The sequence below is a fragment of the Gadus morhua genome, chromosome 8 (assembly GCF_902167405.1).
Source record: "Gadus morhua chromosome 8, gadMor3.0, whole genome shotgun sequence".
Lineage (NCBI taxonomy): Eukaryota > Metazoa > Chordata > Actinopteri > Gadiformes > Gadidae > Gadus > Gadus morhua.
Window position 1 is genome coordinate 12,479,088 of NC_044055.1, and position 12,406 is coordinate 12,491,493.

A 12,406-nucleotide genomic window follows, 5' to 3' on the forward strand; every position below is an offset into this window, starting at 1 on the left:
AAACCTTCAGGGCCACGCCCCCAGACCCCAAACCTTCAGCGCCACGCCCCCCAGACCCCAAACCTTCAGCGCCACGTCCCCAGAGGGTCTGACATAGTGGCAGCCATGATGAGAGCTGTTAGGATTCTCCAAGGAGACGGAAAGGGACTTCAATGCTTCCTTTCTTATCTCCTTCACTTGCATTTAAATTGAGGGCACTTCGGAGGCGCTTTTATCCAAAGCGACTTACAATAAGTCCATCTGTCAGACGAAAGCGAAACAGCAGTTCAGTGTCCTAGTGAAGACGGGATTATTGTTGAGACCACCCTGACCAACCTGAGGCAAACACAGGAAAACGGTCCTCATTTGACCACTACAATACATCAGGGGGTCCACATGTTTGAGGCTTGGTCCTCATTTGACCACTACAATACATCAGGGGGTCCACATGTTTGAGGCTTGGTCCTCATTTGACCACTACAATACATCAGGGGGTCCACATGTTTGAGGCTTGGTCCTCATTTGACCACTACAATACATCAGGGGGTCCACATGTTTAGGCTTGGTCCTCATTTGACCACTACAATACATCAGGGGGTCCACATGTTTGAGGCTTGGTCCTCATTTGACCACTACAATACATCAGGGGGTCCACATGTTTGAGGCTTGGTCCTCATTTGACCGATACAATACATCAGGGGGTCCACATGTTTGAGGCTTGGTCCTCATTTGACCACTACAATACATCAGGGGGTCCACATGTTTGAGGCTTGGTCCTCATTTGACCACTACAATACATCAGGGGGTCCACATGTTTGAGGCTTGGTCCTCATTTGACCGATACAATACATCAGGGGGTCCACATGTTTGAGGCTTGGTCCTCATTTGACCACTACAATACATCAGGGGGTCCACATGTTTAGGCTTGGTCCTCATTTGACCACTACAATACATCAGGGGGTCCACATGTTTGAGGCTTGGTCCTCATTTGACCACTACAATACATCAGGGGGTCCACATGTTTGAGGCTTGGTCCTCATTTGACCACTACAATACATCAGGGGGTCCACATGTTTGAGGCTTGGTCCTCATTTGACCACTACAATACATCAGGGGGTCCACATGTTTAGGCTTGGTCCTCATTTGACCACTACAATACATCAGGGGGTCCACATGTTTGAGGCTTGGTCCTCATTTGACCACTACAATACATCAGGGGGTCCACATGTTTAGGCTTGGTCCTCATTTGACCACTACAATACATCAGGGGGTCCACATGTTTGAGGCTTGGTCCTCATTTGACCACTACAATACATCAGGGGGTCCACATGTTTGAGGCTTGGTCCTCATTTGAACGATACAATACATCAGGGGGGGGGGCACATGTTTTAGGCTTGCTAGCTACTTTCAAAATGAGTGGGTCAAAATGATCTACCTACATTAAAATATGCTAAACATATATTTATTTATTATCATTATTATTATTATTAGTATTAGTATTATTGTACTGAGTACATACTCTGATGACTTGCACTGAATGGAGTCAGGGTTGCGTAGTCCGGACAGTAGCTGTTGGTTGCGCTAGACTAAAGCAGGCTTCCAAATGATTATCCGTCGTGGTGGAACGGTTCCACCACGGTAAAAGGCTGACTGGCATAAACAAGTAGGCCTAGAACCAAATAATGCAGTCAAAGAGGTAGCACATTTCCTCATGTTTGGATACTTTTCCTTTTTGAGTAAGTTCCCAAATTGCCCATGAGCCCTGGACTTCAGATCAATATCAGCTTGTCTTGTAGTTGAGGATCTCAATCATGGGATATTGCCCAATACCCCGAGATAGCGAACCAAACAAATTGCGCCATCTTAGGAGGTTCACGTGTAGCATATACTAAAATTGTATAGCCTATATTAACGGTTTGTGGTGGAGTAATCAATGATCTTGGTATGGAAAGGAACGTCAGCACTGAAAGCTACCTGTCTCCAGTACTCCATGTGCTATAAAATATGCCAACAGGAGTTGATAGAGTCAGTGGCAATGGTACCCTTGGTTAAAGTCATAGCACAAAACTGTTTTTTTAAAGACAGTTTTGACAGCCAACCTCCACTGTGTCCTGATATGGACACGATTACATCACCATTATTCTTCATAAAAGCAGAGACATTAATCAGTTTCGATTAGGGCTGAACGATTAATCGAATTCAAATCGAAATCGTGATGAAATAGAACGCGAAATGCAAATCGCAAAGGCTGCGATTAAAAAATAAAATAATAATAATGTTACCGTTACTGACTGGAAATACGATTTTTTTTTTTTATTTTACAATTCAATAGTTAAATAAAGAAGTTTATAACATAAATTAATCTCAACACATCGGCCTGGCCCAAAGGAAAGAGCAGTTTTTATGTTGACTGCTTCCAATGTTGTGTAGGTCATACTAAAGCATGATTTATTTATTTTTTTGTGAATAATACACAACATAAAGAACTTAATAAATTATAAAAATCGCACATTAAATCACAATCGCAATATTGTTCAAAATAATCGCAATTAGATTATTTCCCCAAATCGTTCAGCCCTAGTTTCAATGACCCCCACGGGTTATGCTGTTGCTCCATGTCTTACCTTTACCATCGACAATTCTGCATTTCGGATTTAGTATCCCCTTGCCTGGGTGGGTGTGCCACACTATGCACACATTCAAGCTTGTGTCATGAATTTAACTCCATATTGTTAACTTTTGACTCACATTAGCTTACATCGAAGGCATTCAATTTGGGGCTCACTAACTCCAGAACTATTAATGTTTTTCATGGCGGGGGGGGGGGCGACTATTTGTCAGATGTGTATCCCCATTCCAGACAAATTACCTGATAGGCGAGACACCCCTAATGTGCCTTCCATGTAGGCCTGCTATACAATACCATGATATTGACTGACAGGATAATTGTATAAGGACACAAAATACAATCATTTTGTTTAAATAATTTAATTATGAACAAAATAAATTATATAATTAGGTATATTATGAACAAACAAATTTATAAGAGAAACACACACACGTGTCTACTCTAAGCTCTAGGAAAAACGATAGATGAATGCAAGAAAAACGGACACAGTGGTCTACTCTTAGCAAAACTAGTGGCATATATTATATATGTGTGTAAATATAGGGGAGGCGGGGCGGAGCGGGCAGGTCGCTGCTCCAGGGGAGCGGGGCTCGGCGTCGCTTCCTCGCTGCTGGCGACGAGGAGCGATAAGCCACGCCCAGCATCCAGCTCCCATCTCCGGTTCTCTCGTCGTCGTATCCGCGGTCTCTGTCTCGGTTTAGGCACCACTTCTCCCCTCGAGCCGCGGTTTCGTTCCATCACCTCCTCGTCGAGACATGGACGCTCAGTAAGAAGGAGACATGTCCCCGCTGGCCCTCGCGTTGCTCGTGCTTGCCCCCCTGGCCTGGTCCCCATCCTCCCTGGCCTGGTCTTCCTCCTCCGCCCAGAGGAGCGTCGGTAAGGAGCCTCGGTGTTTTGCTTCATATATACATCATATATATTTACATGACGAGCTAGCGCAGCGGTCCCCAACCACCGGGCCGTGGCCCAGTACCGGGCCGCGGGACATTCCTAACCGGGCCGTAGGTTAGTAGGCTACGACATGATTTAAATAATATTTATTTATATTTATTTATTTATTTTTCATTTTGATTTTTTTAATTCATGCAAGCATCATGCACACTTAATAAACTCGATTTACTGCGTAATACTGTCACTCTTTTACATGCCATAAGTCTATATGCAGTTGTTAGATTGCATATAACCTCATTGCATTTTTGGCAAGGTCTTAACTTCCTTTCTTAGGCATAACTGTCTGTCTGTCCCGTCCTCAACACGTATTGGCTTATCAACACGCGAGCAGCCTAAGCTCACTTCACTTGTTCAGTTCAACAGTAGTGTCACACTATGAGCTCAGCTACACTCCATGGGAGAATGACGACTGTCTTTAAACTGCTAGATAAAGTTGCTGCATTTAAAGCCAAGCTTGATTTGTGGGGACGACGAGTGGACAGGGGAGTATTCGATATGTTCCAAATATTAGTGGGGATTTTGGGAGAGACTGAGGCATCACGATGAAATGAGATGCATTGTGGTGTATCGCACCACCACTAGATCTGATTTACTGTGGTGTGATGGAGGGGATGGTGCTGTACACCACCACCGCAGGGAATTTACTCTGGTGTGGTGGAGGTGATGGTACTGTGCACCACCACTACATCTGAGTTACTGTGGTGTGGTGGAGTCAATGGTGCTATACACCACCACTACATCTGAGTTACTCCAAAAAAACCCACCTAGGAGAGTGTCTAGGAAAGCATCCTAGGAAAGGATCATAGGTGACTATGAGAGGTGTCTAGGAGACTAGGAGAGGTGTCTAGTGGCCAGGGGAAGATCCTAGGAGGGGAGTGTAGGAGACAAGGAGAGGAGTCTAGGAGAGAGGTGTAGGACTCTAGGAGAGGTGTTTTAGGTGTCTAGGAGACTAGGAGAGGAGACTAGGAGAGGTGTCTAGGAGACTAGGAGAGGAGTCTTGTGGCCAGGGGAGGATCTTAGGAGGAGGGACTAGGAAAGGATCCTCGGAGATGTGTCTAGGAGAGGAGACTAGGAGAGGTGACGAGGAGAGGAGACTAGGAGAGGTGTCTAGTGGCCAGGGGAGGATCCTAGGAGGGGAGTGTAGGAGACAAGGATAGGAGTCTAGGAGAGAAGTGTAGGACTCTAGGAGAGGTGTTTAGGTGTCTAGGAGACTAGGAGAGGAGACTAGGAGAGGTGTCTAAGAGACTAGGAGAGGAGTCTTGGAGAGGAGTCTAGTGTCGAGGGGGGGTTAGTTCAGTGAGTGTAGGGGGGGCACCTCTCTCTCTCTGTTACATAACGGGCTCGTTAGCTACAGCCTAGCTGCCGTGGCTAGCAGAAGCTCCATATTCATATTCAATTAAACACTTTAGTATTTAGTAAGTCGTTAATCACAGGTCACATGACCATATCATCCAGGAGGCTGTGAGGTTGTCTGATCTCTCTCCAGAATGATCTATCACTACGTATTGGTTCAATCCTACATGAGACTCTGTGCCATGTTTTCATTTTATACAAACCTCGGTCTGTAACTGAATGACGGGGGGCGTGTTTTGTGTGAATCTATTTTGGAGGGAAACTCATCACCCTCTCAATTGATATGTGTGATGAGTGAAGATAAAACAATTTTGTAACGTAGAACACAAATTGACCCTTTAGAATAGAATATCCAAAAAATGCTGCTATGCTAAGCTACACCACCAGAGACACAAACACACACACACACACACACACACACACACACACACACACACACACACACACACACACACACAGACAGTGTTCACGGGCCGCTTTCGCCTCTAGGCGTACCAATAGTAACAGAGATAACATTGTGTTGTGTTGACATACAGAACCTGTTCCAGAACATGGGGCATTCTGGGAAAGGTAGTGTATTCCTGTGGTTGTCTGTGGGCCGCTGAGCGACGAGGCTGCAGCCTAGCAACCGGCTCTCCATCTGTTGCTATGGGGGGGTCAGGCCGCCCCTCCAGAAGATGCTCTCCTCAAACCTTCTCTAAACATGTTTGTAGAAGAAAGGTTCTGCCGTCCAGCGGACCCCTGACTGGGGACAGACCCCCTGGGGTGACGGACCCCCAGTCGTCCCGTGGTGGGTGACGGACCACTGGGGGCCCGTGATGGCCACGGGCCCCTTGGGTTCCCCAGGACCCTACCGACCGTCCCCTGGTCACCGTCAGCGGGTGAATTTCGTTGGAGTGGTCAGACGAGGGGGGGGGCTCTCCTCTGTCTACTCGGTACAGGGGAGAGCCCCCAGCTGGTGGCTATGATGCTAACGGCTAGCTGTTAGCTGTAAGATGCTAGATATTAGCTGTTACCTGCTAGCTGTTAGCTGTTAGCTAAGCGGCTGATGTTTGCTATGTTAACATGTGTGTCGTCTTTTTAACAGGCTGTCTGTTCCAGAACGAGCTCTGTTCACCCTACGAGGTCTGTGTTAACGGTAAGGGACACACACACACACACACACACACACACACACACACACACACACACACACTGGGGTGGAATCACCATGGCAACAGTATTTTGGGCCTCCTGCAGCTGGTGAATGTTGTTTTATATTTACATGAATGTACGTATTTGCGTGTAATGTTTTTATTTATTCACTTTCATCAATTTTCGGGGGGGAAAATGGCCCACCAGTATGGCAGCTGTCTGTCTGTCTGTCTGTCTGTCTGTCTGTCTGTCTGTCTGTCTGTTTGTCTGTGAGAGCTGTAGTTAGCTCTGAGCGTGTTGGTTAGCCGAGGAGCCAGAAGCTGGGAGGAGCGATATAAGAGTCCTGTTAGGACTCAGTGTGAACACGCCTGCCGCCGCCCAGAAAACACTCAGAAACCCAGAGAACGCTCAGAAACCCAGAGAACGCTCAGAAACCCAGAGAACGCTCAGAAACCCAGAGAACGCTCAGAAAACCCAGAGAACGCTCAGAAAACCCAGAGAACACTCAGAAACCCAGAGAACGCTCAGAAACCCAGAGAACGCTCAGAAACCCAGAGAACGCTCAGAAAACCCAGAGAACACTCAGAACATTAGAAAACACTCTAAATGAGCGCTATATTCATTCAGTACTGTGGGCCAGGCCATTCGGCTGACCAAATTGGAGGATTCCCCCCTCTCCCCATGACAACAGCAGTGTAGAGGCTTCCTCCTCCGTTGGCCTGACAACCAGCCCTGATTAGCCCTTGTGGAGGATGACAGGCATCGCATCGCCATGGAAACAGATGGGAGAGCAAACAGGTACACAGCATTACCCAGCTGTGTACCTGTTGCTAGCGTTGCTATGGGGGTATCCAGGGGCAGACCCAGACTAGGCAACACTGGTTCATTCTGGTCTGGCGCGGTCTAATCTAGTCTAGTCTGGTGTGACTCTGGTTTAAATATTGTCTAAAAAGTATAGTTTTTAGTCTATTTTAAGACTGTGTGACTGGTTTAAAGAGGGTGTGACTCTGGTTCAAAGACGTTTAAGGGCTCACTCACACTAGGCCATCTGTACTGTGCCCAAGTCCGTTTCATACCTGTACCGTGCTCAATTCTAGAATCGTTTGGCTAGTGTGAGCACGCCAACAGTACTCAAGTACAGTTCAATTCTGTGGCCTGAGCACACTTCGGAGAGGTGTGTTCAGGCCACGGTACAGATGCAAATGAGCCGACACACGCACACGCACGGCTATGCAACCTGAGCTGGATGACGTATAGTGCATGTGACCCTTTCCCATTAAACAATAAACATGGTGGCAAGCGGTTCACGAGTGGGTTCACGTTGGTGTGATAGTGAGGTTGAGTTTATGAACAAAAATCCCCCGTTCGTCACAGCGAGGGCTTTCTTGGTTCACTGGAGGCGAGAGAATAAGTTCAGATTGAGTGTAGGCTACAAACGCGATTAACTATTCACAAGCGCAAAAACGCCAACATATTCTTTATTTTGCTGACCACTTGTTTCGGACAAAAGCCTCGTAAGGACAGTTCCTCTGCGTCTCTCTCGTAGATCACACTATCTTTCAACATCTTTGTTTAATACGACTGCATCACCTTCTGTCACATGATCAGCAGCTCGCGGATTTCCCTTTCTCTCAAGTTAGAACTGCTCATGATGATATCGATGCGTTGTCTCTGTGGAGACAGCGCAGCAACAAATCTACCCAAGCCCCCCCCCCAACAGAATGAAACCCAATAAACCGCCAATGCTTGCAAGGTCCGGGAGGGTAAATTGAGGTTCTAACTCAAGCAGGCAATTTACGTCGGGGAGTGTAAACGCACGGACCGTGCCGTGAAAAAGGCGTGCATAAAATGGCATATTTGGCAGTGTAAAACCGCTCAGTGAGAGGGCTGTATCTGAGTAGAACGGCTCCAAATGAGCAACAGTAGTCAGTAAAGTGTCAATTGTGTTCTCTGTGTTGTTCTACTAAGCAGTGGACGCTTGGTGATGACGTATTACGACGTGATGACGTATGTACAAGAGGGGGGGGGGGGGGGGGGGGTCGTACTTGATTACGGTACAGGTGTCAAACGGACTTGGGCACGGTACAGATCGCCTAGTGTAAGTGTGCCCTAACTCTGGTTTAAAGACCGTGTGACTGGTTTAAAGAGGGCATGACTCTGGTTTAAAGACGTTGGACTCTGGTTTGAAGACGTGTGACTCTGGTTTAAAGACGTGTGATTCTGGTTTAAAGATGTGTGATTCTGGTTTAAAGATATGAGACTCTGGTTTAAAGATGTATGACTCTGGTTTGAAGAGGGTATCTCTCTGGTTTAAAGACGTGTGACTCTGGTTTAAAGACGTGTGACTCTGGTTTGAATGCGGTGTGACTCTGGTTTAACCATCCTGCTGTTGTCAGATGGGATGTTCGGTCGGTGCCACCGTCTCCCGCTGACAGAGGTCTCCACCTACCATGTCTCTCCCGCCGTGGTTCAGCGCTTCCGGATCCTTCTGGAGAAACTGTCCAGCAGAGGTGAGGGTCCACATTCATCATTCACCACACCCACCTCATCACCACACCACCTCAATCGCCACACCACCTCATTCACAACACCACCTCAATCACCACGCCTCCCAACACATTCACTCATTCACCCCCAGCACTTCATTGAGGAAAGACAAACTATACCCAGTGCCGACCACCAGGGGGAGACAAATCTTGTAGCTCACTGGGCTGTGTCACACTGGTCTGTGGTCTCACTGGTCTGTGTCTCAGTGGTGTGTGTCTCACTGGTCTGTGGTCTTACTGGTCTGTGTGCTAAATGTTCTGTACTGGTCTGTGGTCTCACTGGTCTGCACTGGTCTGTGTCTCACTGGTATGTGTCTCACTGTTCTGTACTGGTCTGTGGTCTCACTGGTTTGTGTCTCACTGGTCTGTGTCTCACTGGTCTGTTGTCTCACTGGTCTGCACTGGTCTGTGTCTCACTGGTCTGTGTCTCACTGGTCTGTACTGGTCTGTGTCTCACTGGTCTGTGTCTGCACTGGTCTGTGTCTCACTGGTCTGTACTGGTCTGTGGTCTCACTGGTCTGTACTGGTCTGTGGTCTCACTGGTATGTGTCTCACTGGTCTGTACTGGTCTGTGTCTAACTGGTCTGCACTGGTATGTGGTCTCACTGGTATGTGTCTCACTGGTCTGTACTGGTCTGTGGTCTCACTGGTCTGTACTGGTCTGTGGTCTAACTGGTCTGCACTGGTCTGTGTCTCACTGGTCTGTACTGGTCTGTGGTCTCACTGGTCTGTACTGGTCTGTGTCTCACTGGTCTGTGTCTCACTGGTCTGTACTGGTCTGTGGTCTCACTGGTCTGTACTGGTCTGTGGTTAAGGTCTGACCTGGGAGGACGAGGCCACCCAGCGGGTCCTGGACCGGGAGCTCTCCGCACTGCGGAGGACCCCTCCCGCCCCCCCCACCGGCAGCAGGTCAGTAGGGGGTTCGGGGTCCGGTCAGTAGGGGGTCTGGGGTCCGGTCAGTAGGGGGTCCGGTCAGTAGGGGGTCCGGGGTCCGGTCAGCAGGGGGTCCGGTCAGTAGGGGGTCAGGTCAGTAGGGGGTTCGGGGTCCGGTCAGTAGGGGGTCTGGGGTCCGGTCAGTAGGGGGTCTGGGGTCCGGTCAGTAGGGGGTCTGTGGTCCGGTCAGTAGGGGGTCCGGTCAGCAGGGGGTCCGGTCTGTAGGGGGTCCGGGGTCCGGTCAGCAGGGGGTCCGGTCAGTAGGGGTCCCGGTCAGCAGGGGGTCCGGTCAGTAGGAGGTCCGGTCAGTAGGGGGTCCGGTTAGTAGGGAGTCCGGGGTCCGGTTAGTAGGGGGTCCGGTTAGTAGGGGGTCAGGGGTCCGGTCAGTAGGGGGTCCGGTCAGTAGGGGGTCCGGTTAGTAGGGGTCTCGGTCAGCAGGGGGTCCGGTCTGTAGGAGGTCCGGTCAGTAGGGGGTCCGGTTAGTAGGGAGTCCGGGGTCCGGTTAGTAGGGGGTCCGGTTAGTAGGGGGTCAGGGGTCCGGTCAGTAGGGGGTCCGGTTAGTAGGGGGTCCGGTCAGTAGGGGGTCCGGTCAGCAAGGGGTCCGTCCTGAAGGGCGCGGTGAGGGTGACCATCAGACAAAAGGCTGCGGATTCGATCCCCAGTCAGGTCTGACCTGCAGGCCCCTGGCCCCCTTGGTGGTAACATAGGGTTAACCGGTGGTAACAGAGGGTTTGTGCCCCCCCAGGCCGGGCCAGGCCCCCCCGGACTCCGACCGGCTGGAGACGGTGAAGGATGAGCTAGGCAGGAGCCTGCAGACCTACCTCCAGCGCCTGGCACCCCAGATCCCCGCGGACCCCCAGACCCCCGGGGCCCCGGGGGGTCCCAGGTCGCCCTCCCGGATGCGGGGCCCCCAGGGGGAGGGGGACCTCCTGGTCCAGGCCCTGAGGAGCTACCTGTCCGGGCCTGAGGGCCCCAGAGGGCCCAGGCCCCTCCAAAGCCATACGGGGCCGGACGGCTCACGGCCGAGGCTGCTGCAGCTGGCAGGGGCCCCGCGCTGGGCCGCCAGGGGCCCCCTCAGCCCGGCGGACGGTGAGTGAGGAGGAGTGCCTCTCTTCTCCCTCTGCTGTCACTCATCCTCAACCAGTCTCCAACTTCTGCGGCCACTCCTCAAACCAGTACTCCTCTTCTTCCCTCCCCTCCTCTCCTCTCCTCCCCTCCCCTCCCCTCCTCTCCTCCCCTCCCCTCCCCTCACCTCACCTCCTCCCCTCTCCTCTCCTCCCCTCCCCTCTCCTCCTCTCCTCTCCTCTCCTCCCCTCTCCTCCCCTCCCCTCCCCTCCCCTCCCCTCCCCTCCTCTCCTCTCCTCCCCTCCCCTCTCCTCCTCTCCTCCTCTCTCCAGAGGCCCTGGCTCCAGAGGACTTGGACCAGCTGTCGTCTCTGATCGCAGACGCTCTGCAGGTGGTCGACCTGAACGCCCCGGGACCCGGCCTGACCCGGGACCGCCCGGAGCCCCGGGACCTGGAGCAGGAGCAGCAGGAGGAGCAGGGGGGAGAGGAGAGGAGAGGGGGAGAAGGAGGGGAGGAGGAGGAGGAGGAGGAGGAGGAGGAGAAGGTAGAGGAGGTGTCAACCACGAAGACTCTGGAGGGGTCTCCCATACAAGAGGCAGAGCTCCGAGGTGATTGGCTGGGTGGTTCCGGCCTAAAATGTTGTGTCCGTTCACGTGTTAAATATCACACGTCAGCTACAGGATAAAGGGCGCACCCACACTAGGCCATCTGTACCTTGCCCAAGTCCTTTTGACACCTATACCGTACTTAAGATTAGCATTTGTAAATATTTAATCGCGTTTGTAGCCTACACTCCGGCGTGAACTTATTCTTGCATGCGGGTGTCTTCCTTCATAAAAAAATAGAAAATCATTTGGGAGAATGCAAATTATTCTAAAGAGGTCTAGACTCCGTGCACAGCCCCGCCTTCTCCAGTGAACCAAGAAAGCCCTCGCTGTGACGAACGGGGGATTTTTGATCATAAACTCAACTTCACTATCGCACCAACATGAACCCACTCGTGAACCGCTTGCCACCATGTTTATTGTTTAATGGGAAAGGGTTGCATGGACTATACGTCATCCAGCTCAGGTTGCGTAGCCGTGCGTTTGCGCATGTCGGCTCATTAGCATCTGTCCCGTGGCCTGAGCACACCTCTCCGAAGTGTGCTAAGGTCACTGAATTGAATAGTACTTGAGTACGGTTGGCATAGGTGTGAAACAGACTTGGGCACGGTACAGATGGCCTAGTGTTAGTGCGCCCAAAGACAGATAGTCTCTCTCTCTCTCTCTCTCTCTCTTTCTCATGCTCTCTTTTTTTCCCAACAGAGCCCAATGTTGACGCAGAGCAGCCAATCACAGGAGAGAAGGTAGGCCTCCGTCCCGATCCATAATATTGATTTCTGATCCATCAGTCCTCAGCCAATCAGAACACATGATACGACCTGCCAGGTTTCAAAAGGAGATTTCAGCCAACGGTCAAACTATCATTGACCAATTAAAAGAAAGCACCAGCTCGCTATGCTACGCTAGCTGTGCAAGCTAGCTGTGATATGCTAGCTATGCAAGCTAGCTGTGCTACGCCAGCCGTGCTACACCAGCCGTGCTACACCAGCCGTGCTACACTAGCCGTGCTACGCCAGCTGTGCTACGTTAGCTGTGCTTTGCCAGCCGTGCTAAACTAGCCGTGCTACACAGGCCCTCCCTGAGGAGGAGGAGTCATGCTCTGTTGTTATTCAAAATGTCTGTCGGCCATGCTGTGGTTCTCCTGGAAATGTGTTGAGCTCTGAGCTTCACCTCCTCTCAGCCATGACCTCCTGGGACTGGTTCTGTGAACT

The 12,406-nt window shown here is 50.7% G+C and overlaps 1 protein-coding gene across 1 annotated transcript in view; it reads left to right on the forward strand.

Annotated features, from left to right (window-relative positions):
* The first annotated feature begins 3,152 nt into the window (after positions 1–3,152).
* ptprn2 (protein tyrosine phosphatase receptor type N2) overlaps positions 3,153–12,406 on the forward strand; it is a 64,659-nt gene continuing 55,405 nt past the window's right edge. The window contains exons 1-7 of the mRNA XM_030364437.1: positions 3,153–3,484; positions 6,000–6,050; positions 8,443–8,556; positions 9,408–9,501; positions 10,271–10,614; positions 10,923–11,198; positions 11,898–11,938. Of these exons, the coding sequence (XP_030220297.1) occupies positions 3,388–3,484; positions 6,000–6,050; positions 8,443–8,556; positions 9,408–9,501; positions 10,271–10,614; positions 10,923–11,198; positions 11,898–11,938 (1,017 nt within the window). The 5' untranslated portion in view covers positions 3,153–3,387. The remainder of the gene's footprint in view (positions 3,485–5,999; positions 6,051–8,442; positions 8,557–9,407; positions 9,502–10,270; positions 10,615–10,922; positions 11,199–11,897; positions 11,939–12,406) is intronic.